We start from the raw sequence: 24,508 nt of genomic DNA, 5'->3' as shown, positions 1-24,508 counted from the left end.
TTGAGAGGTCATCTAGCCCAGTCCCCTGCACTAATGCACTCAATAATAATTACATTATTATTATTATTATTACTATTAATAATAACAACAACAATAATAATAATAACAATAACAATATAAAACCATGGTTCTGCATACAATTATGAATATCAAGCAAGATGTAGAGAGGTTGTACATCCAATGATGTGACAGAGGGAAAGGACTGCTATCTTTGGAGGAAGCAATTAACAATGAAAAATATAACATCAATTCTATGAGGAGTCAGTCAGAGTAAAAGATCACGATACCAAGCGATGGCCAAGTGTGCATCCTGGCCCAAGGAAACATAAAGGAGAGAAGAAAGCAAATCTCCAAAGAAAGACTGGGAAGCTTTACCAGAAATCAACACATGATCAGAAAATATGTCTGATCACACCACTAAATTTATCTTCATGGTCTGGTGAGTTATTGCTTCAAGTTACTTGGGCTGTCATCTCATCTATCTAATAAAAACAAAGACATCCCTTGAGTTAGAAGTTCTTCTCACTCCTTAATTTTCCCTTTGAGTTTAGAAGTTGACTCCATGCCTACCTCTGCTGATACTGTCTAGAGAGTATAGATATGTGTGTGAGGGGGTAGGAATATCACAATAGCAAATTTAATAAAATAAAAAAAAATTGACCAAATATGTCTAACATCCTTCTCGTGATCTTCCATCGCTCTGCTTTTTTCTTGCTTTCTTAGACTGTAATTTCCCTAATAGTCTTTGATAGGCATCCTTACAAGTTCCACTTCTACCTATGGGTAGTCTACACGATAGCTGGGTTAGACATACCTGCACTAGGTTTGATCAAGCAAGCCGGCTAAAAAGACAAGGGTAGCTTCAGCAGCACAGGCAAGCAGAATCCCACCGAGACCCTAGCGATGTACTCAGGACAGGCAGCCCACCCTGTTGCCCCCACTGCTGTTGCTACACTGCTACCTTACCATGCTAGCTCAGTCAAACCTAGTGGGGGTATGTCTGCCTGAACTGGAAATAATACCTCCAGCTGCAGTGCAAACATTCTGTAAACATGACATAACTTTCATCTCTTCAAACTATCTACTTCTACGGCTCCTCTTAATCGAGTGTTAGGGCATCCTTGGCTGGGTCATCTTGGGGAACTGATCATAAGACCTCTGGATCTAAAAACGTGTGTGTACTGATTGAACTAAAGTACCAGCCGTGCCAGTTCAGAAGCAGCAGCAGGCTGGTAAACCGCTGTACAGGGTCTAGCTCCTAGGTAGAGTTAAAGAGCCCCACTCTGTTACACTAGAGTCTGCATGACAACTTTGTATTTATAAACATAACCCTACAATAAATCTGTCCCTATAATACTGAGGGTGGGATTTTTCAAGGCCACGTATGAAGCTCAACTGCTTTTAATTTCTAACGGGGATGGTGAAGTCTACAGAGGTTGATTTCCCCTCCAGAGCCCCACAATCTCAAGCATGGGTGGGAATTGAGTTGAAAACTCACATATTTTCAGACAATACATTAAACACAGGAACAATTCTCTCTATTCAGCACTGGGGAGGACACACCTGGAGTATTGTGTCCAGTTTTGGTCTCCCCACTACAGAAGGGATGTGGACAAATTGGAGAGAGTCCAGTGGAGGGCAACTAAAATTATCTGGGGGCTGGGGCACATGACTTAAGAGAGGCTGAGGGAACTGGGGGTCTTTAGTCTGCAGAAGAGAAGCGTGAGGAGGGATTTTCTAGTAGCCTTCAACTACCTCAAGGTGGTTCCAAAGAGGATGTTGCTAGGCTGTTTTCAGTGGTGGCAGATGACAGAATACGGAGTAATGGTCTCAAATTGGAGTGGGGGAGGTCTAGGCTGGATATTAGGAAAAACTATTTCACTACAATGGTGGTGAAGCACTGGAATGCGTTACCTAGGGAGGTGGTGGAATCTCCATCCTCAGAGATTTATGAGGCCCAGCTTCACAAAGCCCTGGCTGGGATGATTTAGTTGATGTTGGTCCTCCTTTGAACAGGAGATTGGACTAAATGACCTCTTGAGGTCTCTTCCAACCCTAATCGTCTATGATTCTAACAGTCTTGCACATGTAATACCAACACATCACCATCATAAGCAGGTAGAATTGAACTCGGGACCTCTGAAGCTCAGTGCATGAGTCTCTACTGCAGGAGTTAAAAGCCATGCGCCTCTTAGCTAAGGTTGTAGCAAACTCATTAATCTCTAGATGGTCTAGGTGCCACTAGATGGGGACAGAGTGCCACACAAAGCAGGCAGTGGGTTATGCACTCACTTGGTAGATCTTTCTACTGATTTATGCATGTGGGGCATTTTATGCCTAAATTAAATGGGATTACCTGTGTGTTAAGATAATGACATGCATCCGTGTTTTTTACTAGCATAGCAGGAATACAGTGGTGTTGGCATGTTTCAGTGAGGATTTCATGCTGCAGCCTACTCTCTACATTCTCAAGAGACCTCCCATAATGGACTAACTATTGCAATACTGCTTCATCTGAGGTTACAATTGTAATCAAAATTGTAAAAGTTACTATTGGTAATAGTAACAAGTGCAAAAGATGGTGACTGATGATCGAGAGTGCAACCTGCATCCAGCTCTCCAAAATACTGACTGAAGAGGTTATATCAGAGATTCAAGATCATGCAGATCAATCTTCAAGGTAAAGCAATCTTTTCCCCCTCTTCCTATTTGAAATTGTAGAAACAGATCAGGAAATAAAAATACAACCATTCATAGATTCCAAGGCCAGAAGGGACCATGGTGAACATTTAGTCTGACCTCCTACAAAACACAGGCCTTTGGAACTTCCCCAAATTAATTCCTGCGGCACCCAGCAATAAAAGAAAATTTTTCTGTGTGCAATACAGTATCAGCTTGAAATATTTTCTCACCTGAAAGTGAAATGTAGTTGGATTTCCAAAACAAACAGATATTTATATGGCCAAATTTGCATACACCATGATACTGTCGTGATTTATGGCTGTCATGACTTGGGGAATTTATCTGTATAATTTATGAATTCTGGTTGATGCTATGAAGTTGCTGTATCTGGGAATGCCTCTAAGTGGATGCGGACCCCACCACTTGCTGGCACGGGCTGAAGGATGTACCTACCAGGCTATGGAGGGCAGTTAATCTTGATGGCTGAACTCTGACTCAACAATTGGTATGCTGAGGAAGTGGGCTGTGCTTGGAGAAGCTACTTCCTCCAGATTGTTGCGGGGGAGGGGCAGAGGGGGGATCTGGTGATGGAGGATTTGGAAAAAACACTAGGAGCAGAACAAAAGAACCAGGTTTTGGTAGGGGGACATATACATTCAAGACACTTGCTAAGACAGGAAGACGAAGCTTTGGGTAGAAGAGGAGAAGCGAGAGAAAAACTTTTGTAGTGGGGAGTCCTGTTTAGTTGCATACTAGCCAAGTCAGAGAAGGCTGGCTGGGGTAGAGAAGTCATGAGCTGCCAGCAAAGGATCCTGTACACCCAAAGGGTGTCTCCCAAGCCCAGAGAACTCTCCAGAGTGGGGAGAAAGCTGAGGCAGGGAAATGTGGATGGGTGTGTGGAATATTTTATGTAACTCTGTGTATCTCTCGTGCTGTTAAGTAAAGAGCAATGGGGTTTTAGAAACTTGAACAAAATCTGTCTGTGCATCTGCTGGCTCTCACTGTAAACCAGGCTCACACCTTTAGAGGCATTGTGGGGAATGCACAAAAGCTGCTTGGGAGGCCTAAGGAGCTGGCGCTAGTTTCAGAGCCTGGGCAACTGGACCTGGGGTCCTCACTGGCCAGAGGTGTGTCAGACAAAAGGTCTGCACCTGGAGTCCCAAAGCCAGGGACAGCGCCTACACTCGGCCCAGCACCAGAAAGCTAAGAGCATATGTGATTCAGCATTTGTAACCCCTGACAACGTTCTGAGACATGTCCCTCGTGGGGAGCGGGACTAAATCCCTGACAATGGCGTTACACAGATGTTGGTGTTATCCTTGTCACTTCTATTCAGGTAATTCTGTTCTATCACGCACCAATCACAATCATATCACAGCGCCTACAAGAGTGAAAACCGCTGACGAGCAATAAGAGAGTCCCCCAAAATATCAAATAATGAACATCATCAGCAGTGGGCTCTTCACTGAAGGGAAGCATTTTTCTGCGCCTATATTTAGTGCATGACAGAAGGTAAGCAAATAATCTGAACTGTTATGACAACACTTAGGTCTCCAAGTATAGAGGGGGGAGGGATAACTCAGTGGTTTGAGCGTTGGCCGGCTTAAACCCAGGGTTGTAAGTTCAGTCCTTGAGGGGGTTGTTTGGGATCTGGGGCAAAAATTGGGGATTGGTCCTACTTTGACTAGATGACCTCCTGAGGTCCCTTCCAAGCCTGATATTCTATGATACTGCTAGTGAAAACTTTTTCACTGAGGAGCATCTATTTGAAGCAAAATGGCCTTTTAAATGAAATGAAATATTTTGTGAACATTTCCATATTCTGCTAAATTTTCTGGTTTTTTTTTCCTTTTGAAGAACCAAAACCCCAAACACTGAAAACAATGAGCAAAAATTGTAGATGAAAACATTTTTTTTTCATCCTTTTTTTCCAGGGGAAAAAAAAAAGCAATTTCCCAACCAGCTCTAAGTTGGGTAGCCTGAGCCATTATTTGATCTTTTACTGGTGTCATTTGGATGGCAGAATATGCACGATTGGTTCCAAAATGAGAGATACCAGGCAAAGAAATGCAATGGTCTAGGGTTTTGATCCAACTGTTGGAAAGGTAATTAGCAGGGAATGATGAGTTTTGAACATTTCAGGAATTTAAAAGAAGGTGTGGTTTACGTTTATTCTCTTCAAGTTGTATTTTTGGATTTGTTTGTGTTTCCTAGATATGACAATGGCAAACACAGAGTGGAGAAACCAAACGGCCATCACAGAATTCTTCCTCCTGGGATTTGGGGATCTACCTGCATTGCAGATCCTTCTCTTCCTGTTGTTTCTAGTGATCTACATTGTGACCTTGGCTGGGAACATCCTCGTCACTGTGCTAGTTGTGGCTAATCAGCACCTTCACACCCCCATGTACTTCTTCCTGGGGAACTTGTCCTTCTTGGAGACCTGCTACACCTCCACCATCCTGCCCAGGATGCCGCCCAGTCTTCTGACAGGGGACAGAACCATTTCTGTTAGAGGCTGCTTGGTACAATTATATTTCTTTGGTTCTCTAGTAGGTGCAGAATGTTACCTGCTAGCTGCAATGTCTTATGATCGGTATTTAGCGATACGTAAACCACGGCATTATTCAACCCATATGAATGACAGGTTCTGCCTTCACCTAGCAGCTGGGTCTTGGCTAAGTGCATTTTTGGTTGTCACCATAATAATATGTTTAATGTTACAATTAACTTTCTGTGGCCCCAATGAAATGGACCATTTCTTTTGTGATCTCACCCCAGTGATAAAACTCTCCTGTAGTGTCACCCACCAGATGGAACTTGTGACCTTCTTGGGCTCCTTCCAATTCACTTTACCACCATTTCTATTAACCCTAACATCCTATGTTTGTATCATAACTGCCATCCTGAGAATCCCTTCTAGCACTGGGAGGCAAAAGGCCTTTTCCACCTGCTCCTCTCACCTTATTGTGGTTTCTACTTTCTATGGCATGCTAATCATTGTGTATATTTTACCAAAAACCAAGATGCTGCGAGAGCTTACAAAGTGTTCTCTGTCTTCTACACCATCCTGACTCCCCTGGCCAACCCCCTCATCTACAGCCTGAGAAACAAAGAAGTCATGGAGGCCCTGAGAAAAGCTGTCAGGAACTCTGTGGCTTTCATGAGTTCATTTATGGAGGGTGACATGAAATGGCGTGTATGATGTATGACATTCAGTCACTGGACCAGAATCTGTCTGGTCTGTTTTCAGAGTCCTTTACTGTAAGTTTTTCAAAGCAGGTGTAACATTATAAAAGTATAACTGTACCGGTTAGATAAATCTGTGTATGCAATCAATTAAAGTTGGAGACAAGGAAGCTGGTACATACTGTGTGTTTGACCTAGTAGATATGGTTAGAGGTTTTCATGACTTCTGAGAAGATCGCAAAGTTACTGTAGTAAGTATCTAAAATGTGAGTTGCATCAACTGCAAATAAGTGGAACCATTAGATACTTGTTTTTGTTAATTAAATTGGATGGGGTGATGTTGCCACCTGTCTCTGGACATTCTTTTTCTGGGGTCACTTGGCAACTGGTTTAAGTCTGAAGAATGAACTGGTTGATGGAGGAGGTGGGAGGAGAAGTGGTGAGCTTCATCAGCAAGGCTGTCCATACCATTTATTCAGACACTGAGCCCTTCCACAACATCACTAGGTGTGACTTATCCTGATCCAGAAGCATGCTGGCTGGGATTTCAAATGAGCCTAAGGGAGTTAGGAGGCTTGTTCCCCATGAACATTAATAAGAATTGTGATCCAGGCTTTCAAAGGTAGTTAGGCGCCTAAGGATGCAGATAGGCACCTGGCAGGTTTTTTTAAAAACAGCGAAGCAAGTTACGAGCCTAACTCCCCATTGGAATCTTATGAGGCAGCAATTTTTAGAACTTTTATTAGGAACATCCCTAAACTTCAAATGACGAAAACAACAAACCAAACATTCCTGCATTCTCCCAACTTTATTTTACACATTTGTTTATTTTTAATTAACACAGGAATGGCAGAACTCCATTATTCTTTCCTCTGTCAAAATGAAATCCATACCACCATCATAACTATGGCATCACAACCAGCTCCACCATAATACCTGGATCTTCGTGTTATCCATATCAGTGATGAATCCCTCTTCATCTGTTTCAGCTACCCTGACAACTCCACCATTACAACACTGCTGTAATTTTAAAAGCATGGGCTCAAAAAACAATCCAAGATCATCTATTACAACACTATCTAGTATGAAAAATTGCCCTAGTAAGAGCTTTTAAAATAATCTACAGAGACTGTCACTGCAGGGATTTCCTTTATAAATGATTTTATGTACCATATCCCCAGCAGATGACTTTAATTAATCTTTGTTGGTTACTCCATTTGGGGATTTGACCATTAAAACTAAAATATAACTCCCCGCTCCGCCACCATTTTCATTTATTTTTGGAACTTTTTCACACACAATCCCCAATATTTAGATTTTAAAAGTTATAAAAATTTTCAAGTTTTTGTTGTTTACAGAAAAATCGAGTTGTAAGTGAATAAAGAATAAAAGTTTTGAAGATTTCATAAATAAAAAATGATTGAAATAGGATCAATTGTGCAGGAAATTAAAGTTTTCAAACTTGGTGATAGTTTTTCATTAAAACTATATATATATATATATAAAAAAAGACTTGTTTCTAAAATGTGAATACAAATCTTATAAAATATTTGACAAAAATAAGAAAAATAATTGACAGTCAGCAAGTTTTTGTTAAAAGTTTTAATTTAAAAAAAGACCATTTGTCATTTAGGTGAGACATTTTTCAATTGAAGAATGCTGACCCTCTAAAAAGTAAAGACAATGAGAAAAGGGGGATTGTTGAAATGAAATGATCATTAACTTTATAAGTTTCAAATATTTTAACTGTCTCCTTCCTTTTCTGCCTGTATAATAATTGAATAAAATAATTGTTAATGGTCTTTGTTACAATGGGAATAAAAAAACCCCAATGTTAACTTGATCTGAAATCCTGGATCACTCTCCTTACAGTGTGTATGATAAACCCATTGTTTCATGTTCTCTGTGTGTGTGTATATAAATCTCTCCTCTGTTTTTTCCACCAAATGCATCCGATGAAGTGAGCTGTAGCTCACGAAAGCTTATGCTCTAATAAATTTGTAAATAAACTCTAAGGTGCCACAAGTACTCCTTTTCTTTTTGCGAATACAGAATAACACGGCTGCTACTCTGAAACCTGTGATTATGCAAGGCACTGAATTTAGCCGTATAGAGTGGAAATCTGTCAACTTCATGAAAAAACACGCACAGATACAGACAGACATCATCTTCCTACCAAAAGAAACTACAGCATTTGCTCAAGAAACTCCCTGAAAAAGCACAAGAACAAATCCGCACAGACACACCCCTGGAGCCCCGACCTGGGGTATTCTATCTGCTACCCAAGATCCATAAACCTGGAAATCCTGGATCACTCTCCTTACAGTGTGTATGATAAACCCATTGTTTCATGTTCTCTGTGTGTGTGTATATAAATCTCTCCTCTGTTTTTTCCACCAAATGCATCCGATGAAGTGAGCTGTAGCTCACGAAAGCTTATGCTCTAATAAATTTGTTTGTCTCTAAGGTGCCACAAGTACTCCTTTTCTTTTTGATCTGAATGGCAGGTCAGACTGAGCTGTTCAATATTTTAGCAAGGAGCATGCATTTTAAACCAATAATATTCACTTTTGGGTCTCTGACACCCACTCTGAATAATACATCTGACCTTTGACAAGTTCTTGGAGCAAAGAGAACATAAGAACAGCCATACTAGGTGAGACCAAAGGTCCATCTAGCCCATTATCTTTTCTTCTGAGAGTGGCCAATGCCAGGTGCTTCAGAGGGAATGAACAGAACAGGCAATCATCAAGTGATCCATCCCCCATTCCTAGCTTCTGGCAAACAGAGGCTAAGGACAACATCCCTGCCCATCCTGGCTAATAGCCGTTGATGGACTTATCCTTCATGAACTTACCTAATTCTTTTTTGAGCCCTGTTAGTGTCTTGGACTTCACAACATCCTCTGGCAAAGAGTTCCACAGCTTGACTGTGTGTTGTGTGAAGAAAGACTTCCTTTTGTTTGTTTTAAACCTGCTGCCTATTAATTTCATTTGATGACCCCTGGTTCTTGAGCTTTGGTTCTGTCAATGAAGAAATCTGGTTGTGCTGTATCCTATATCCTGGCTTCCAAAGCAATGAATGAAGGTTATGTCAGAGACTTGGGCTCTTGTACACCCATCTGAAAGGTAAACCAACCTTTTCCACATATTCAACCAGATTGTCTTCTCTCTCTCTCTCTCTCTCTCTCTCTCTTATATCGTTGTCCCTTTGTGTCTACTGAGAAGTCTGTATTGGCATGAATCTTAATGCAGTTACACTAGTGTGAATTTTCCTCGTCTAGATGAGCCCTCTTTCTTTAAGGAGTTTCTTCATTGTCACTCCATAATTTCTCTGATGCAAATGTGGAGCAGAGATATTGCTTGTACAATCTTTAAGTTCTATGGTACTGCAGCAGTTAAAAAGTCAACAAACTCTTTTATGTTAATGGCGTTATCGGCACATCTCAAATGTCTCTTTGTTTTAGTATTAGTGTCAGTCAGAGAGAGAGAGAGAGAGAGAGAGATAATGATCTCTGGAACTATAATGCATCAAAAGATACAAAATCATTTTATAACCATAAAATAATATATTTCTTTTTGCTCCAAGGAGTCAACCTGAAAAAATCCTCTTCCCATACTCAAGCATGGGTGGGAATTGAGTTGAAAGCTCACATATTTTCATACAATACATTAAACAAAATAACAGTTTTGCATGTGTAATACCAACAGATCATGGTCATCAGCAGGCAGAATTGAACTTGGGACCTCTGAAGCGAAGTGCATGAGTCTCTAATGCAGGAGTTAAAAGCCATATGCCTCTTAACTAAGGTTGTAGCAAACTCATTAATCTCTAGATGGTCTAGGTGCTACTAGATGGGGACAGAGTGCCACACAAAGCAGGCAGTGGGTTACACACTCACTGGGTAGGCCTTTCTACTGACTCTTATGCATGTGGGGCATTCTATGCCTAAATTAAATGGGATTATTCTTGTGTTAAGCTAATGAAATGCCTAAGTGTTTTTCACAAGTACAGCAGGAATACAGTGGTGTTGGCATGTTTCAGTGAGGATTTCATGCTGCAGCCTACTCTCTGCATCCACTAGAGACCTCTCATAATGGACTAGCTATTGCAAGGCTGCTTCATCTGAGGTTACAATTTTAATTAAAATTGCTGTTTACTCAATCTTCAAAACAAAACAATTATTAGCTCTCCAGCTCAGTAATTCTTATGCCCCTCAAGAGCATTAAAGGAGATCTTGCTGTCTGCGATAAATATCACAGCATTAGGTAGAAGGAGAGGTTACTTTTTTATGTGTTGGGTACTCGTCAGAATGATATTTGAAGACAAGAGTTTCAAATCCATCCTCTTCATTCTCTCCTTCTACCTTCCATTCTTATGGAAAGAAGAAGAAAACATCAGAAAGGAAAGGTGTCTCAAGGTGTCTCATAACTGTCCTGAATAATTACTGAACATGTGTCATAAATATAAAGGGAAGGGTAACCACCTTTCTGTATACAGAACTATAAAATCCCTCTTGGCCAGAGGCAAAACCCTTTCACCTGTAAAGGGTTAAGAAGCTAGGATAACCTTGCTGGCACCTGACCAAAATGACGAATGAGGAGACAAGATACTTTCAAAGCTGGAAGGGGGTGGGGGACAAAGGTCTGTCTGTGTGTCTGTGTGATGTTTTTGCCGGGAACAGATCAGGAATGCTCTTCAGAACTCCTGTAAAAAGTTAGTAAGTAATCTAGCTAGAAATGTGTTAGATTTCCTTTTGTTTAATGGCTGGTAAAATAGCTGTGCTGAATGGAATGTATATTCTTGTTTTTGTCTCTTTTTGTAACTTAAGGTTTTGCCTAGAGGGATTCTCTATGTTTTGAATCTGATTACTCTGTAAGGTATTTACCTTCCTGATTTTACAGAGGTGACTCTTTTACTTTTTCTTTGATTAAAATTATTCTTTTAAGATCCTGATTGCTTTTTCATTGTTCTTAAGATCCAAGGGTTTGGGTCTGTGTTCACCTATGCAAATTGGTGAGGATTTTTATCAAGCCTTCCCCAGGAAAGGGGGTGTAGGGCTTGTGGGGGTTATTTTGGGGGGGAAGATGTCTCCAAGTGGGCTCTTTCCCTGTTCTTTGTTTAAGACGCTTGGTGGTGGCAGCATAGGGTTTAAGGACAAGGCAAAGTTTGTACCTTGGGGAAGTTTTTAACCTAAGCTGGTAAGAATAAGCTTAGGGGGTCTTTCATGCAGGTCCCCACATATGTACCCTAGAGTTCAGAGTGGGGAAGGAACCTTGATAACATGTGAATCTGATCAGGGACTTTATAGTGGATTTCTACAAAGAAAACAGGCCAGATTCTGATCTCATTTGCATTGGTGTAAAAATGAATTGCCTCTACTGTTGTTAGTGGATTTAAATTCGATAAGAATCTGGCCAGGTATGACGGGAAGTTAATGTATTGACACTTGTTAATTTTTCTTGATACTGATAAGTGATGTCCATTTCTAGATGATGGTGATTAATTTATTTACATGTAACTGGGATCTAGAGGCCAGTTTTCAGAAGGGATCAGTCCTACAGCTGCTGCCAAAAGGGGGAAAATTTACCATGAAAAGTTTGGCAAACATTTCATCCTGATTTTTTTTTGTCCAAAAAATTGAAATTCAGAAAACATCAGCCAGCTCAAGTAAGAGTCCATGACTGTAGCTGAAGTAATTGGTATCAGCATCTCTAAAGCTCAGGGCCCCACACTGAGATTTCCAAAGTAGATGAAGGTTGCATAAACAATGGGCCATTTTTTAAAGTCCTAGCTCAAGCAAACTCATGATTACTTCAGTGGGAATTTGGCTGTATAAATCAGGAGAAAAAAATGGAGTAACGGTTTCAGGCTCTGATCTTTGAGCTCTGTGAGTGGTTTTTCAAGAAAGGCTTCAATTTTGCCATCCTTTGTCATTTTGAATAGATCTTGGGATTAGTCATGGAGTAGAATATCACTCAGTGGATGAAATGCTTGCACAGAATTGATGTGCAGATTGTCCAGCTAAAAGCCTACTCACTACAAAAGTCCCAAGTGGAATTTAAATGGTGCATATATATGTGACAGACATAGCAATTTCCTGCAACGTAAGAGCAGACCTTACTGAATACGTTGAACCCTATTGTACTAAGTAATTTTAGGAGTTCATTGTATTAAAAATGCCAGTGATTATGTATTATCGAGGGATGACTGTAAGGTCTGGAAGGAGGAGACCTGACTAATGAAAACCTTGTGAAGTGTTATGAGCTTCAAAGAACTATTTGGAACAATGTGAACTTTTTAAGTTAATTGGGTTACCCAGGAAATCTCTAGGCAGAGGTTTATGCTAGTGTAACCCCCCCTTTGCCTATAGATCAGCTGTTATATGAAGACAGGTCAAAGACCCAAACTGTATAAAGAAGTGACTCATAGATGCATGGGTGTACTTGTTCTGAGCCAAGGCAGTTATGAATTTGTAAGCACAAAAAAAAACCCTTAGTGGTATTTGAAGGACCGGCCAGAGCCCTGGTTGGAGTTGGGGTGGTCTCTAGTGAGGTCATTAGCAGGGGTGTAGCCTCTTTTATGGGTTCAAAAAAGAACTAGATGAGTTCATGGAGGATAGGTCCATCAATAGCTATTAGCCAGGATGGGCAGGGATGGTGTCCGTAGCCTCTGTTTGCCAGAAGCTGTGAATGGGCGACAGAGGATGGATCACTTGATGATGACCTGTTCTGTTCATTCCCTCCGAAGCACCTGACATTGGTCACTGTAGGAAGACAGGATACTGAGCTAGATGGACCTTTGGTCTGATCCAGTATGGCTCTTCTTATATTCTTAGTACTTTTTCCTGGGTAACCTCTCCTTCCTGGAGATCGGCTACACAACCAACATATTCCCCTGTATGTTAGCCAGCTTCTTTGATGAGGCAAATTCGATCTCTTTCAGTGCCGGTATGGCCCAATTTTATCTGTTTGGTTCCTTGGGTGGCTCTGAGTGTCTCCTCCTGTCCATGATGTCGTACGACCGGTATCTAGCCATATGCAATCCTCTCCACTATGCAGATGTTCTGAGCAGGGACAGGTGTCCCTTTGCCTGGCAGCTGCCTCCTGGATTGGTGGCTTTTTGATCACCTTGGTAACCATTCTGTTCATGGTGACCTTAACATTCTGTGGCCGCAATGAAATAGATCATTTCTTCTGTGATTTCACCCCACTCCTGAAGCTGTCCTGTTCAGATACTTACCTCTTCAAAAAGGTCTCTTTCTTCTTGTCTTCCACTCTGACGCTGGTCCCTTTTCTGTTAACCATGGTGTCCTATATTTATATCCTATCTGCCATCCTCAACCGCCTTTCCACTGCCGGGTCACAAAAGGCCATTTCCACTTGCTCATCTCACCTTATAGTAGTCATCACCTTCTACGGGACTCTGATTGCTATGTACGTGGTACCAGCCGCTGATCACTCCCTAGATCTGAATAAAGTCTTCTCCATCTTCTATAACATGGTGACCCCCATGGTGAATCCCCTCAGCATAGCCTGAGGAACAGGGAAGTACACGAAGCCCTGAAGAGGCTCGTAGGTAGAAAATTTGCTTCTCCTTGGAAAGAAAAGAGTGGGAAGATGTGACTGCCCAAAATGGCATTGTGTCCTTTATTCTTAATTAGACGTTTAACTCTGTGAAGGCAAGGAATATTTCTGTTGGTTATAACACAATACTTGGCTGGGATTATAGGAAATATGGGTTCAGTTCTTAGATCTGTCAGTGACTCACTATGTGACATTGGATATTTCACATAACCTCTCTAGGACTCAGTTTCTTCCTCTATAATACTGCCCTGTTCCTTTAATAGTTATTTGACACCTGTAACAAAGTGGGGATGTTTTTAATGTTTTGTCGGAACCATGTGTGTACCTCAGTTTCCCCTGTGTGTTATCCCAGTATCTAGGTGGTGGGACAAGGGTTTGTTGATCATCGCAGAGACGCTGAGTGGGCAGGTGTGACCTGTCATCTGGCTGCCTGGGCACAGAAATGGCCGACACTCTGTAACCAGGCAACTGATGGCTGGGGTCCATCTTCTGCAAGAGCCTGCCAGAGGTGCTGGAGAACAAAGCGAGAAGCGTGTTGGAGAACAAAGAGAGAAGTGAGATGACCAGTTTGCCTGGGAAAGAGACAAAGGATGGAGGAGGGGAAACTGGGCACGACTGTGAGTGGGCTGCTGGAAGCAAGTCAGTCTCCTTTTGGGACTCAGCGGAGAGAGCCCAGGGCCTCTGGATTCCCCAAGATGGCCTTTGCTGAGTTTCTGCGCTAACAATATCTGTTCTACTCTGTGTCCCGGTCGACTAATAAACCCTTCTGTTTTACAGTGATGGCTGAGATTCTCTAATGACTGCAAAGTTGGGGTGCACGGCCCGACTGAGGGGAGTTTTGTAAGGTTTCCCCTCATGTCCCATTCAGGCAGACTCACTGTGGGGAGCTCACAGTGTTAAAAACAGGAGTGCTGAATGCTCCGAGGTCAGACCCAGGAGGCACTGAAAACCAAGGAGGCTTGCACAGTGAGAATGTGCCTGGACGAGTTGTCACACTACACCAGAGGGGTCCCATCTGAACTTCATTCTAATGGTTCCAAGAGCACTGAGGCTGCGCACTTCATGACAACACCATGATAGGCATCTTAGTGCTGTAGATTAGATAGATAGATAGATAGATAGATAGATAGATAGATAGCACAACGCATATTCAACTTGTGGAACTCTTTGCCAGAGGATGTTGTGAAATCCAAGACTATAAAAGAGGGTTCAAAAAAAAAAAGAACTAGATAAGTTCATGGAGAATGGGTCCATCAATGGCTATTAGCCAGGATGGGCAGGTATGGTGTGTTGATGGTGTCCCTATTAAGCCTCTCTTGTCAGAAGCTGGGAATGGGTGACAGGGATGGATCACTCAATGATTACCTGTTCTGTTCATTCTGTGAAGCATCTGGCATTGGCCATTGTTGAAAGACAGGATACAGGGCTAGATGGATCTGTGGTCTGACCCAGTATGGCCATTTGTTATGTTCTTTTATGGATTTGTAGATTTACAACCCACAGCTTGCTCCACACTAACTCTCCATATGGACAAGCCCTTAGGGTCCCTTTAGCCTAGAAAGTCACACTTTATATTGCTTATATGTTGGCTGGAACTGGCTGAGCGGGGCTGGGAAGTGAGATGAAAATTTACCAGAAACATTATGAGAAGCCTGATTTTCGGTAAAATTCAGGTGCACAGAATTCCCCTTTAGCGGTCAAGGGAGAGAGGAAGCTCTCTGATCCTCTAAAAACCTCTAGCCCCCAAGAACACTGCAGGCCCGTAATCCCCTCTCTCCCTCTAAACCAGTGGTCTCCAAACTGGGGTGCGTGCACCCCAGCGGGTGCCCGAGATCATCCCAGGGGGGGCGCGGAAGCAGGAGCGCTGCTGGACGGCACTCCACCGTTTTTTTCTTCAGCGGCAGCTCTGCACACATCCACCGCCTGCGGCAGGTCTTCCAATCTTCTTCCGCCGGCGGCGCGTCTGCAGCAGGTCTTCCGGTCTTCACTCTGGGGGTACGTGAGCCAAAAAGTTTGCAGACCGCTGCTCTAAACCAGGGGTCGGAAACCTTCGGCACATGGCCCATCAGGGTAATCCCGCTGGTGGGCCCCGAGACATTTTGTTTACATTGACTGTCCGCAGTCACAGCCCCTCGCAGCTTCCCGCAGCTCCCATTGGGCTGGGAAGGGTGAACCGCGGGGACTGGGAGCTGCAGGCGGCAGAGCCTACGGACTTGGCAACGTAAACAAAGTGTCTCACGGCCCCCCAGCAGATTACCCTGAGGGGCCAGCGCTGAAGTTTGCCAACCCCTGCTTTAAACCCTAACCCTGAGGTCACTGCACCTCACCCCTGTATCCAGATCCTATGTAATCACATTGGTTCAGATATGAGTGGAAATAAAAGCAGATTAACATTTTTCAAGATGGAACATTTTTCTGACAGAAAAAATATTGTTAATTAAAATGAAAACTTGCATGGGAATAGGTCAATTTCAGTGAAATTTTGTTTTAAAACAAAAAAAATTATACATACATTAATAAAGAATATATAAAAATGTACATGTGTATATTATATATATGATAAAATAAACCAAAAGAATATAAAACTAAAAATACAATAAAAATAAAGGACAAAAACTTTAAAAAAAGAAAAGTACATAATATTTTTTTAAACAGTAAGAAAAAGTTATGAAAAGTGTAAAAAAAAATCTTTTAAATTGAAATGAAATGTATTCAGAATCCTTGGACCTGTGCTCCCAAACACACGTCAGGAGCAGCTTTGGTGTGTGCCCCTCCCTCCCCTCCCAATCTGTCTCTCTCTTTCTCCCGCTCTGTGCCCCATGGGGACGGGGCTGGACAGCAGTCTCACTCCGGCCATGCGGCCACCCCAGCCCGGGAGTGAGGGGCGGCGCCCGCCCGGGGTTCCGGACCCACAGACAAAGCCCGGGGGCAACCAGTCCCATTTATACTTGCTGGACACAAGACTCTCTGCTCTTGTTGTACAGGAAGCTAAGCGACACCCCCCTCCCATCCCTGTAAATGAAAGTAAATTAAAATAAAATAGTTTAAAAGGTTCTTAAAATATCAAATACAATTTAAAGAGTAAATTCAATTAAAAAAAAGTAAAATCTGAGATTGAACCAAACCCACCTTTGCTCAATGAGAGTCCTTGGGACCCACGTGTGCCTGCATCACAGGTAGTAGGGTGACCAGGCACCAAATGTGAAAAATCGGGACAGTGGGTGTGGGGCCCTATAATAGGAGCCTCTATAAGAAAAAGACCCTCAAAATCGGGACTGTCCCTATAAAATCGGGACATCTGGTCAACCCCAATCACAGGGCAGGGGCTTCTTCAGCAAAGCCCCCTCTCTCTGTGCCCCATGGGCACGGGGCTGGACAGCAGTCTCACTCCGGCCATGCGGCCACCCCAGCCCGGGAGTGAGGGGCGGCGCCCACCCGTGGCTTCTGGACCCACAGACAAAGCTCGGGGGGAACCAGTCCCATTTATACTTGCTGGACACAAGGCTCTTGCTCTTGTTGTACAGGAAGCTAAGCGACACCCCCCTCCCATCCCTGTAAATGAAAGTAAATTAAAATAAAATAGTTTAAAAGGTTCTTAAAATATCAAATACAATTTAAAGAGTAAATTCAATTAAAAAAAAGTAAAATCTGAGATTGAACCAAACCCACCTTTAAAATATTCGCCCCACAACTCGTTTCCCTGAGTCTGTGAGAACGGACACGGGAAATTCGCAGCGATGTCGGTAATGGGCACGTTGTAAAACACCCAGCCTAGGAAAACTCGGTCTATGGTTTAAGGCTGGTGAAAGAACTTCCACCAAAACATCCTTTAAAGGGAAAACTGCGTTTGATAAAAAGAAGAAAAACTTTCAAAGCAGCTGCCGCGATCCGGGAACATGTTCGACTTTTCATCCAAAGGCCCTGAACTGAAAATGTTCAGGCAAACCATACATTTTAGGTTTCAGAGTAGCAGCCCTGTTAGTCTGTATTCGCAAAAAGAAAAGGAGGACTTGTGGCACCTTAGAGACTAACAAATTTATTAGAGCATAAGCTTTCGTGAGCTACAGCTCACTTCATCGGATGCATTTTAGGTTTGTGTTGTGAAGGCTCGTTTTCCTCTTCCCTGTAATGCTGCGAGCGCGACGGGGCCCGGCTCTGGAAGTCTCAAGGGGCCACGATCCCCGCCGTGTCCCCGGGGGCAGTTCCAGGAGGGCGGGGCGATTCGCCGCGCAGCCCGGGCAGGGGCCGCGTTGCCTTTTTCCCTCGCCTCATTGCGAAGGCTTGGCCCGGAGCCGTGACACAAGGTTGTGTGGGCGGGGTACACGCCGGGAAAGGGCCTGAGTGGGGGGACTCAGGCTGGTGCAGAGAGGGGAGCAGAGCCCGGAGGCCTCCAGCCTGGCTCGCTCCCTCCCTCCCCTCTCCACCTCTGACCTTGTGCACCCCGCTGCGGCTGGGCTGAATCTCGCCCCAGGGGGCCCAGCCGAGGGACACCCCGTCTCTCTCTCGCTCTCCCGGGGGTCTCTCCCGGAGTCAGGGTCACCGTCCACTGACGGAAGAGGTGCCTGGAGGTTGCGGGGAGTCTCGCTTGCTCAAGCGGAGATGACCCCCGTCCAAGGCAGAGTGGCGCCTGCCGACACTCCCCGCTCCGGCGGGGTCTGTCCACCAGCTACCTCGTCCCTGGAGCGCAGGGTCTCGCCTCTGCCCACACGGAGGGGAGCCCTCATTGCTCAGTGTATAACAGGGGGGTCGCATAGCCTCCTGTACAACAAGAGCAAGAGCCTTGTGTCCAGCAAGTATAAATGGGACTGGTTCCCCCCGAGCTTTGTCTGTGGGTCCAGAAGCCACGGGTGGGCGCCGCCCCTCACTCCCGGGCTGGGGTGGCCGCATGGCCGGAGTGAGACTGCTGTCCAGCCCCGTGCCCATGGGGCACAGAGAGAGGGGGCTTTGCTGAAGAAGCCCCTGCCCTGTGATTGGGGTTGACCAGATGTCCCGATTTTATAGGGACAGTCCCGATTTTGAGGGTCTTTTTCTTATAGAGGCTCCTATTATAGGGCCCCACACCCACTGTCCCGATTTTTCACATTTGGTGCCTGGTCACCCTACTACCTGTGATGGAGGCACACGTGGGTCCCAAGGACTCTCATTGAGCAAAGGTGGGTTTGGTTCAATCTCAGATTTTACTTTTTTTTTAATTGAATTTACTCTTTAAATTGTATTTGATATTTTAAGAACCTTTTAAACTATTTTATTTTAATTTACTTTCATTTACAGGGATGGGCGGGGGGTGTCGCTTAGCTTCCTGTACAACAAGAGCAGAGAGTCTTGTGTCCAGCAAGTATAAATGGGACTGGTTGCCCCCGGGCTTTGTCTGTGGGTCCGGAACCCCGGGCGGGCGCCGCCCCTCACTCCCGGGCTGGGGTGGCCGCATGGCCGGAGTGAGACTGCTGTCCAGCCCCGTCCCCATGGGGCACAGAGCGGGAGAAAGAGAGAGACAGATTGGGAGGGGAGGGAGGGGCACACACCAAAGCTGCTCCTGACGTGTGTTTGGGAGCACAGGTCCAAGGATTCTGAATACATTTCATTTCAATTTAAAAGATTTTTTTTTACACTTTTCATAACTTTTTCTTACTGTTTAAAAAAATATTATGTACTTTTCTTTTTTTAAAGTTTTTGTCCTTTATTTTTATTGTATTTTTAGTTTTATATTCTTTTGGTTTATTTTATCATATATATAATATACACATGTACATTTTTATATATTCTTTATTAATGTATGTATAATTTTTTTTGTTTTAAAACAAAATTTCACTGAAATTGACCTATTCCCATGCAAGTTTTCATTTTAATTAACAATATTTTTTCTGTCAGAAAAATGTACCATCTTGAAAAATGTTAATCTGCTTTTATTTCCACTCATATCTGAACCAATGTGATTACATAGGATCTGGATACAGGGGTGAGGTGCAGTGACCTCAGGGTTAGGGTTTAAAGCAGGGGTTGGCAAACTTCAGCACTGGCCCCTCAGGGTAATCTGCTGGGGGGCCGTGAGACACTTTGTTTACGTTGCCAAGTCCGTAGGCTCTGCCGCCTGCAGCTCCCAGTCCCCGCGGTTCACCCTTCCCAGCCCAATGGGAGCTGCGGGAAGCTGCGAGGGGCTGTGACTGCGGACAGTCAATGTAAACAAAATGTCTCGGGGCCCACCAGCGGGATTACCCTGATGGGCCATGTGCCGAAGGTTTCCGACCCCTGGTTTAGAGCAGCGGTCTGCAAACTTTTTGGCTCACGTACCCCCAGAGTGAAGACCGGAAGACCTGCTGCAGACGCGCCGCCGGCGGAAGAAGATTGGAAGACCTGCCGCAGGCGGTGGATGTGTGCAGAGCTGCCGCTGAAGAAAAAAACGGTGGAGTGCCGTCCAGCAGCGCTCCTGCTTCCGCGCCCCCCCGGGATGATCTCGGGCACCCGCTGGGGTGCACGCACCCCAGTTTGGAGACCACTGGTTTAGAGGGAGAGAGGGGATTACGGGCCTGCAGTGTTCTTGGGGGCTAGAGGTTTTTAGAGGATCAGAGAGCTTCCTCTCTCCCTTGACCGCTAAAGGGGAATTCTGTGCACCTGAATTTTACCGAAAATCAGGCTTCTCATAATGTTTCTGGTAAATTTTCATCTCACTTCCCAGCCCCGCTCAGCCAGTTCCAGCCAACATATAAGCAATATAAAGTGTGACTTTCTAGGCTAAAGGGACCCTAAGGGCTTGTCCATATGGAGAGTTAGTGTGGAGCAAGCTGTGGGTTGTAAATCTACAAATCCATAAAAGAACATAACAAATGGCCATACTGGGTCAGACCACAGATCCATCTAGCCCTGTATCCTGTCTTTCAACAATGGCCAATGCCAGATGCTTCACAGAATGAACAGAACAGGTAATCATTGAGTGATCCATCCCTGTCACCCATTCCCAGCTTCTGACAAGAGAGGCTTAATAGGGACACCATCAACACACCATACCTGCCCATCCTGGCTAATAGCCATTGATGGACCCATTCTCCATGAACTTATCTAGTTCTTTTTTTTTTGAACCCTCTTTTATAGTCTTGGATTTCACAACATCCTCTGGCAAAGAGTTCCACAAGTTGAATATGCGTTGTGCTATCTATCTATCTATCTATCTATCTATCTATCTAATCTACAGCACTAAGATGCCTATCATGGTGTTGTCATGAAGTGCGCAGCCTCAGTGCTCTTGGAACCATTAGAATGAAGTTCAGATGGGACCCCTCTGGTGTAGTGTGACAACTCGTCCAGGCACATTCTCACTGTGCAAGCCTCCTTGGTTTTCAGTGCCTCCTGGGTCTGACCTCGGAGCATTCAGCACTCCTGTTTTTAACACTGTGAGCTCCCCACAGTGAGTCTGCCTGAATGGGACATGAGGGGAAACCTTACAAAACTCCCCTCAGTCGGGCCGTGCACCCCAACTTTGCAGTCATTAGAGAATCTCAGCCATCACTGTAAAACAGAAGGGTTTATTAGTCGACCGGGACACAGAGTAGAACAGATATTGTTAGCGCAGAAACTCAGCAAAGGCCATCTTGGGGAATCCAGAGGCCCTGGGCTCTCTCCGCTGAGTCCCAAAAGGAGACTGACTTGCTTCCAGCAGCCCACTCACAGTCGTGCCCAGTTTCCCCTCCTCCATCCTTTGTCTCTTTCCCAGGCAAACTGGTCATCTCACTTCTCTCTTTGTTCTCCAACACGCTTCTCGCTTTGTTCTCCAGCACCTCTGGCAGGCTCTTGCAGAAGATGGACCCCAGCCATCAGTTGCCTGGTTACAGAGTGTCGGCCATTTCTGTGCCCAGGCAGCCAGATGACAGGTCACACCTGCCCACTCAGCGTCTCTGCGATGATCAACAAACCCTTGTCCCACCACCTAGATACTGGGATAACACACAGGGGAAACTGAGGTACACACATGGTTCCGACAAAACATTAAAAACATCCCCACTTTGTTACAGGTGTCAAATAACTATTAAAGGAACAGGGCAGTATTATAGAGGAAGAAACTGAGTCCTAGAGAGGTTATGTGAAATATCCAATGTCACATAGTGAGTCACTGACAGATCTAAGAACTGAACCCATATTTCCTATAATCCCAGCCAAGTATTGTGTTATAACCAACAGAAATATTCCTTGCCTTCACAGAGTTAAACGTCTAATTAAGAATAAAGGACACAATGCCATTTTGGGCAGTCACATCTTCCCACTCTTTTCTTTCCAAGGAGAAGCAAATTTTCTACCTACGAGCCTCTTCAGGGCTTCGTGTACTTCCCTGTTCCTCAGGCTATGCTGAGGGGATTCACCATGGGGGTCACCATGTTATAGAAGATGGAGAAGACTTTATTCAGATCTAGGGAGTGATCAGCGGCTGGTACCACGTACATAGCAATCAGAGTCCCGTAGAAGGTGATGACTACTATAAGGTGAGATGAGCAAGTGGAAATGGCCTTTTGTGACCCGGCAGTGGAAAGGCGGTTGAGGATGGCAGATAGGATATAAATATAGGACACCATGGTTAACAGAAAAGGGACCAGCGTCAGAGTGGAAGACAAGAAGAAAGAGACCTTTTTGAAGAGGTAAGTATCTGAACAGGACAGCTTCAGGAGTGGGGTGAAATCACAGAAGAAATGATCTATTTCATTGCGGCCACAGAATGTTAAGGTCACCATGAACAGAATGGTTACCAAGGTGATCAAAAAGCCACCAATCCAGGAGGCAGCTGCCAGGCAAAGGGACACCTGTCCCTGCTCAGAACATCTGCATAGTGGAGAGGATTGCATATGGCTAGATACCGGTCGTACGACATCATGGACAGGAGGAGACACTCAGAGCCACCCAAGGAACCAAACAGATAAAATTGGGCCATACCGGCACTGAAAGAGATCGAATTTGCCTCATCAAAGAAGCTGGCTAACATACAGGGGAATATGTTGGTTGTGTAGCCGATCTCCAGGAAGGAGAGGTTACCCAGGAAAAAGTACTAAGAATATAAGAAGAGCCATACTGGATCAGACCAAAGGTCCATCTAGCTCAGTATCCTGTCTTCCTACAGTGACCAATGTCAGGTGCTTCGGAGGGAATGAACAGAACAGGTCATCATCAAGTGATCCATCCTCTGTCGCCCATTCACAGCTTCTGGCAAACAGAGGCTACGGACACCATCCCTGCCCATCCTGGCTAATAGCTATTGATGGACCTATCCTCCATGAACTTATCTAGTTCTTTTTTGAACCCATAAAAGAGGCTACACCCCTGCTAATGACCTCACTAGAGACCACCCCAACTCCAACCAGGGCTTTGCCCGGTCCTTCAAATACCACTAAGGGTTTTTTTTTGTGCTTACAAATTCATAACTGCCTTGGCTCAGAACAAGTACACCCATGCATCTATGAGTCACTTCTTTATACAGTTTGGGTCTTTGACCTGTCTTCATATAACAGCTGATCTATAGGCAAAGGGGGGGTTACACTAGCATAAACCTCTGCCTAGAGATTTCCTGGGTAACCCAATTAACTTAAAAAGTTCACATTGTTCCAAATAGTTCTTTGAAGCTCATAACACTTCACAAGGTTTTCATTAGTCAGGTCTCCTCCTTCCAGACCTTACAGTCATCCCTCGATAATACATAATCACTGGCATTTTTAATACAATGAACTCCTAAAATTACTTAGTACAATAGGGTTCAACGTATTCAGTAAGGTCTGCTCTTACGTTGCAGGAAATTGCTATGTCTGTCACATATATATGCACCATTTAAATTCCACTTGGGACTTTTGTAGTGAGTAGGCTTTTAGCTGGACAATCTGCACATCAATTCTGTGCAAGCATTTCATCCACTGAGTGATATTCTACTCCATGACTAATCCCAAGATCTATTCAAAATGACAAAGGATGGCAAAATTGAAGCCTTTCTTGAAAAACCACTCACAGAGCTCAAAGATCAGAGCCTGAAACCGTTACTCCATTTTTTTCTCCTGATTTATACAGCCAAATTCCCACTGAAGTAATCATGAGTTTGCTTGAGCTAGGACTTTAAAAAATGGCCCATTGTTTATGCAACCTTCATCTACTTTGGAAATCTCAGTGTGGGGCCCTGAGCTTTAGAGATGCTGATACCAATTACTTCAGCTACAGTCATGGACTCTTACTTGAGCTGGCTGATGTTTTCTGAATTTCAATTTTTTGGACAAAAAAAAATCAGGATGAAATGTTTGCCAAACTTTTCATGGTAAATTTTCCCCCTTTTGGCAGCAGCTGTAGGACTGATCCCTTCTGAAAACTGGCCTCTAGATCCCAGTTACATGTAAATAAATTAATCACCATCATCTAGAAATGGACATCACTTATCAGTATCAAGAAAAATTAACAAGTGTCAATACATTAACTTCCCGTCATACCTGGCCAGATTCTTATCGAATTTAAATCCACTAACAACAGTAGAGGCAATTCATTTTTACACCAATGCAAATGAGATCAGAATCTGGCCTGTTTTCTTTGTAGAAATCCACTATAAAGTCCCTGATCAGATTCACATGTTATCAAGGTTCCTTCCCCACTCTGAACTCTAGGGTACATATGTGGGGACCTGCATGAAAGACCCCCTAAGCTTATTCTTACCAGCTTAGGTTAAAAACTTCCCCAAGGTACAAACTTTGCCTTGTCCTTAAACCCTATGCTGCCACCACCAAGCGTCTTAAACAAAGAACAGGGAAAGAGCCCACTTGGAGACATCTTCCCCCCCAAAATAACCCCCACAAGCCCTACACCCCCTTTCCTGGGGAAGGCTTGATAAAAATCCTCACCAATTTGCATAGGTGAACACAGACCCAAACCCTTGGATCTTAAGAACAATGAAAAAGCAATCAGGATCTTAAAAGAATAATTTTAATCAAAGAAAAAGTAAAAGAGTCACCTCTGTAAAATCAGGAAGGTAAATACCTTACAGAGTAATCAGATTCAAAACATAGAGAATCCCTCTAGGCAAAACCTTAAGTTACAAAAAGAGA

At 43.9% G+C, this 24,508-nt stretch overlaps 2 protein-coding genes and 2 pseudogenes across 2 annotated transcripts; 2 read left to right on the top strand and 2 right to left on the bottom strand.

Annotated features, from left to right (window-relative positions):
• The window catches only part of LOC119841836, a 362,869-nt pseudogene extending 345,945 nt beyond the window's left edge, over positions 1-16,924 (bottom strand).
• On the top strand, positions 4,120-8,904 carry LOC119841835 (annotated as a pseudogene).
• Positions 12,078-13,410, top strand: LOC119841838 (olfactory receptor 493-like). The gene is given in 3 exon segments (XM_038369537.2): positions 12,078-12,083; positions 12,710-12,943; positions 12,946-13,410. Coding segments are annotated over 3 exon segments (705 nt in total).
• LOC119841837 (olfactory receptor 6B1-like) lies at positions 15,291-23,114 on the bottom strand. Its single transcript, XM_038369536.2, is given in 6 exon segments — positions 15,291-15,446; positions 19,746-19,950; positions 21,096-21,238; positions 21,806-22,246; positions 22,249-22,482; positions 23,109-23,114. Coding segments are annotated over 6 exon segments (1,185 nt in total).
• Positions 23,115-24,508: the final 1,394 nt, after the last annotated feature.

The sequence above is a fragment of the Dermochelys coriacea genome, chromosome 13 (genome assembly GCF_009764565.3).
Source record: "Dermochelys coriacea isolate rDerCor1 chromosome 13, rDerCor1.pri.v4, whole genome shotgun sequence".
Classification (NCBI taxonomy): domain Eukaryota; kingdom Metazoa; phylum Chordata; order Testudines; family Dermochelyidae; genus Dermochelys; species Dermochelys coriacea.
Note: the sequence above shows the minus strand (reverse complement) of the source record. Positions and strands in the feature narration are given on the sequence as shown.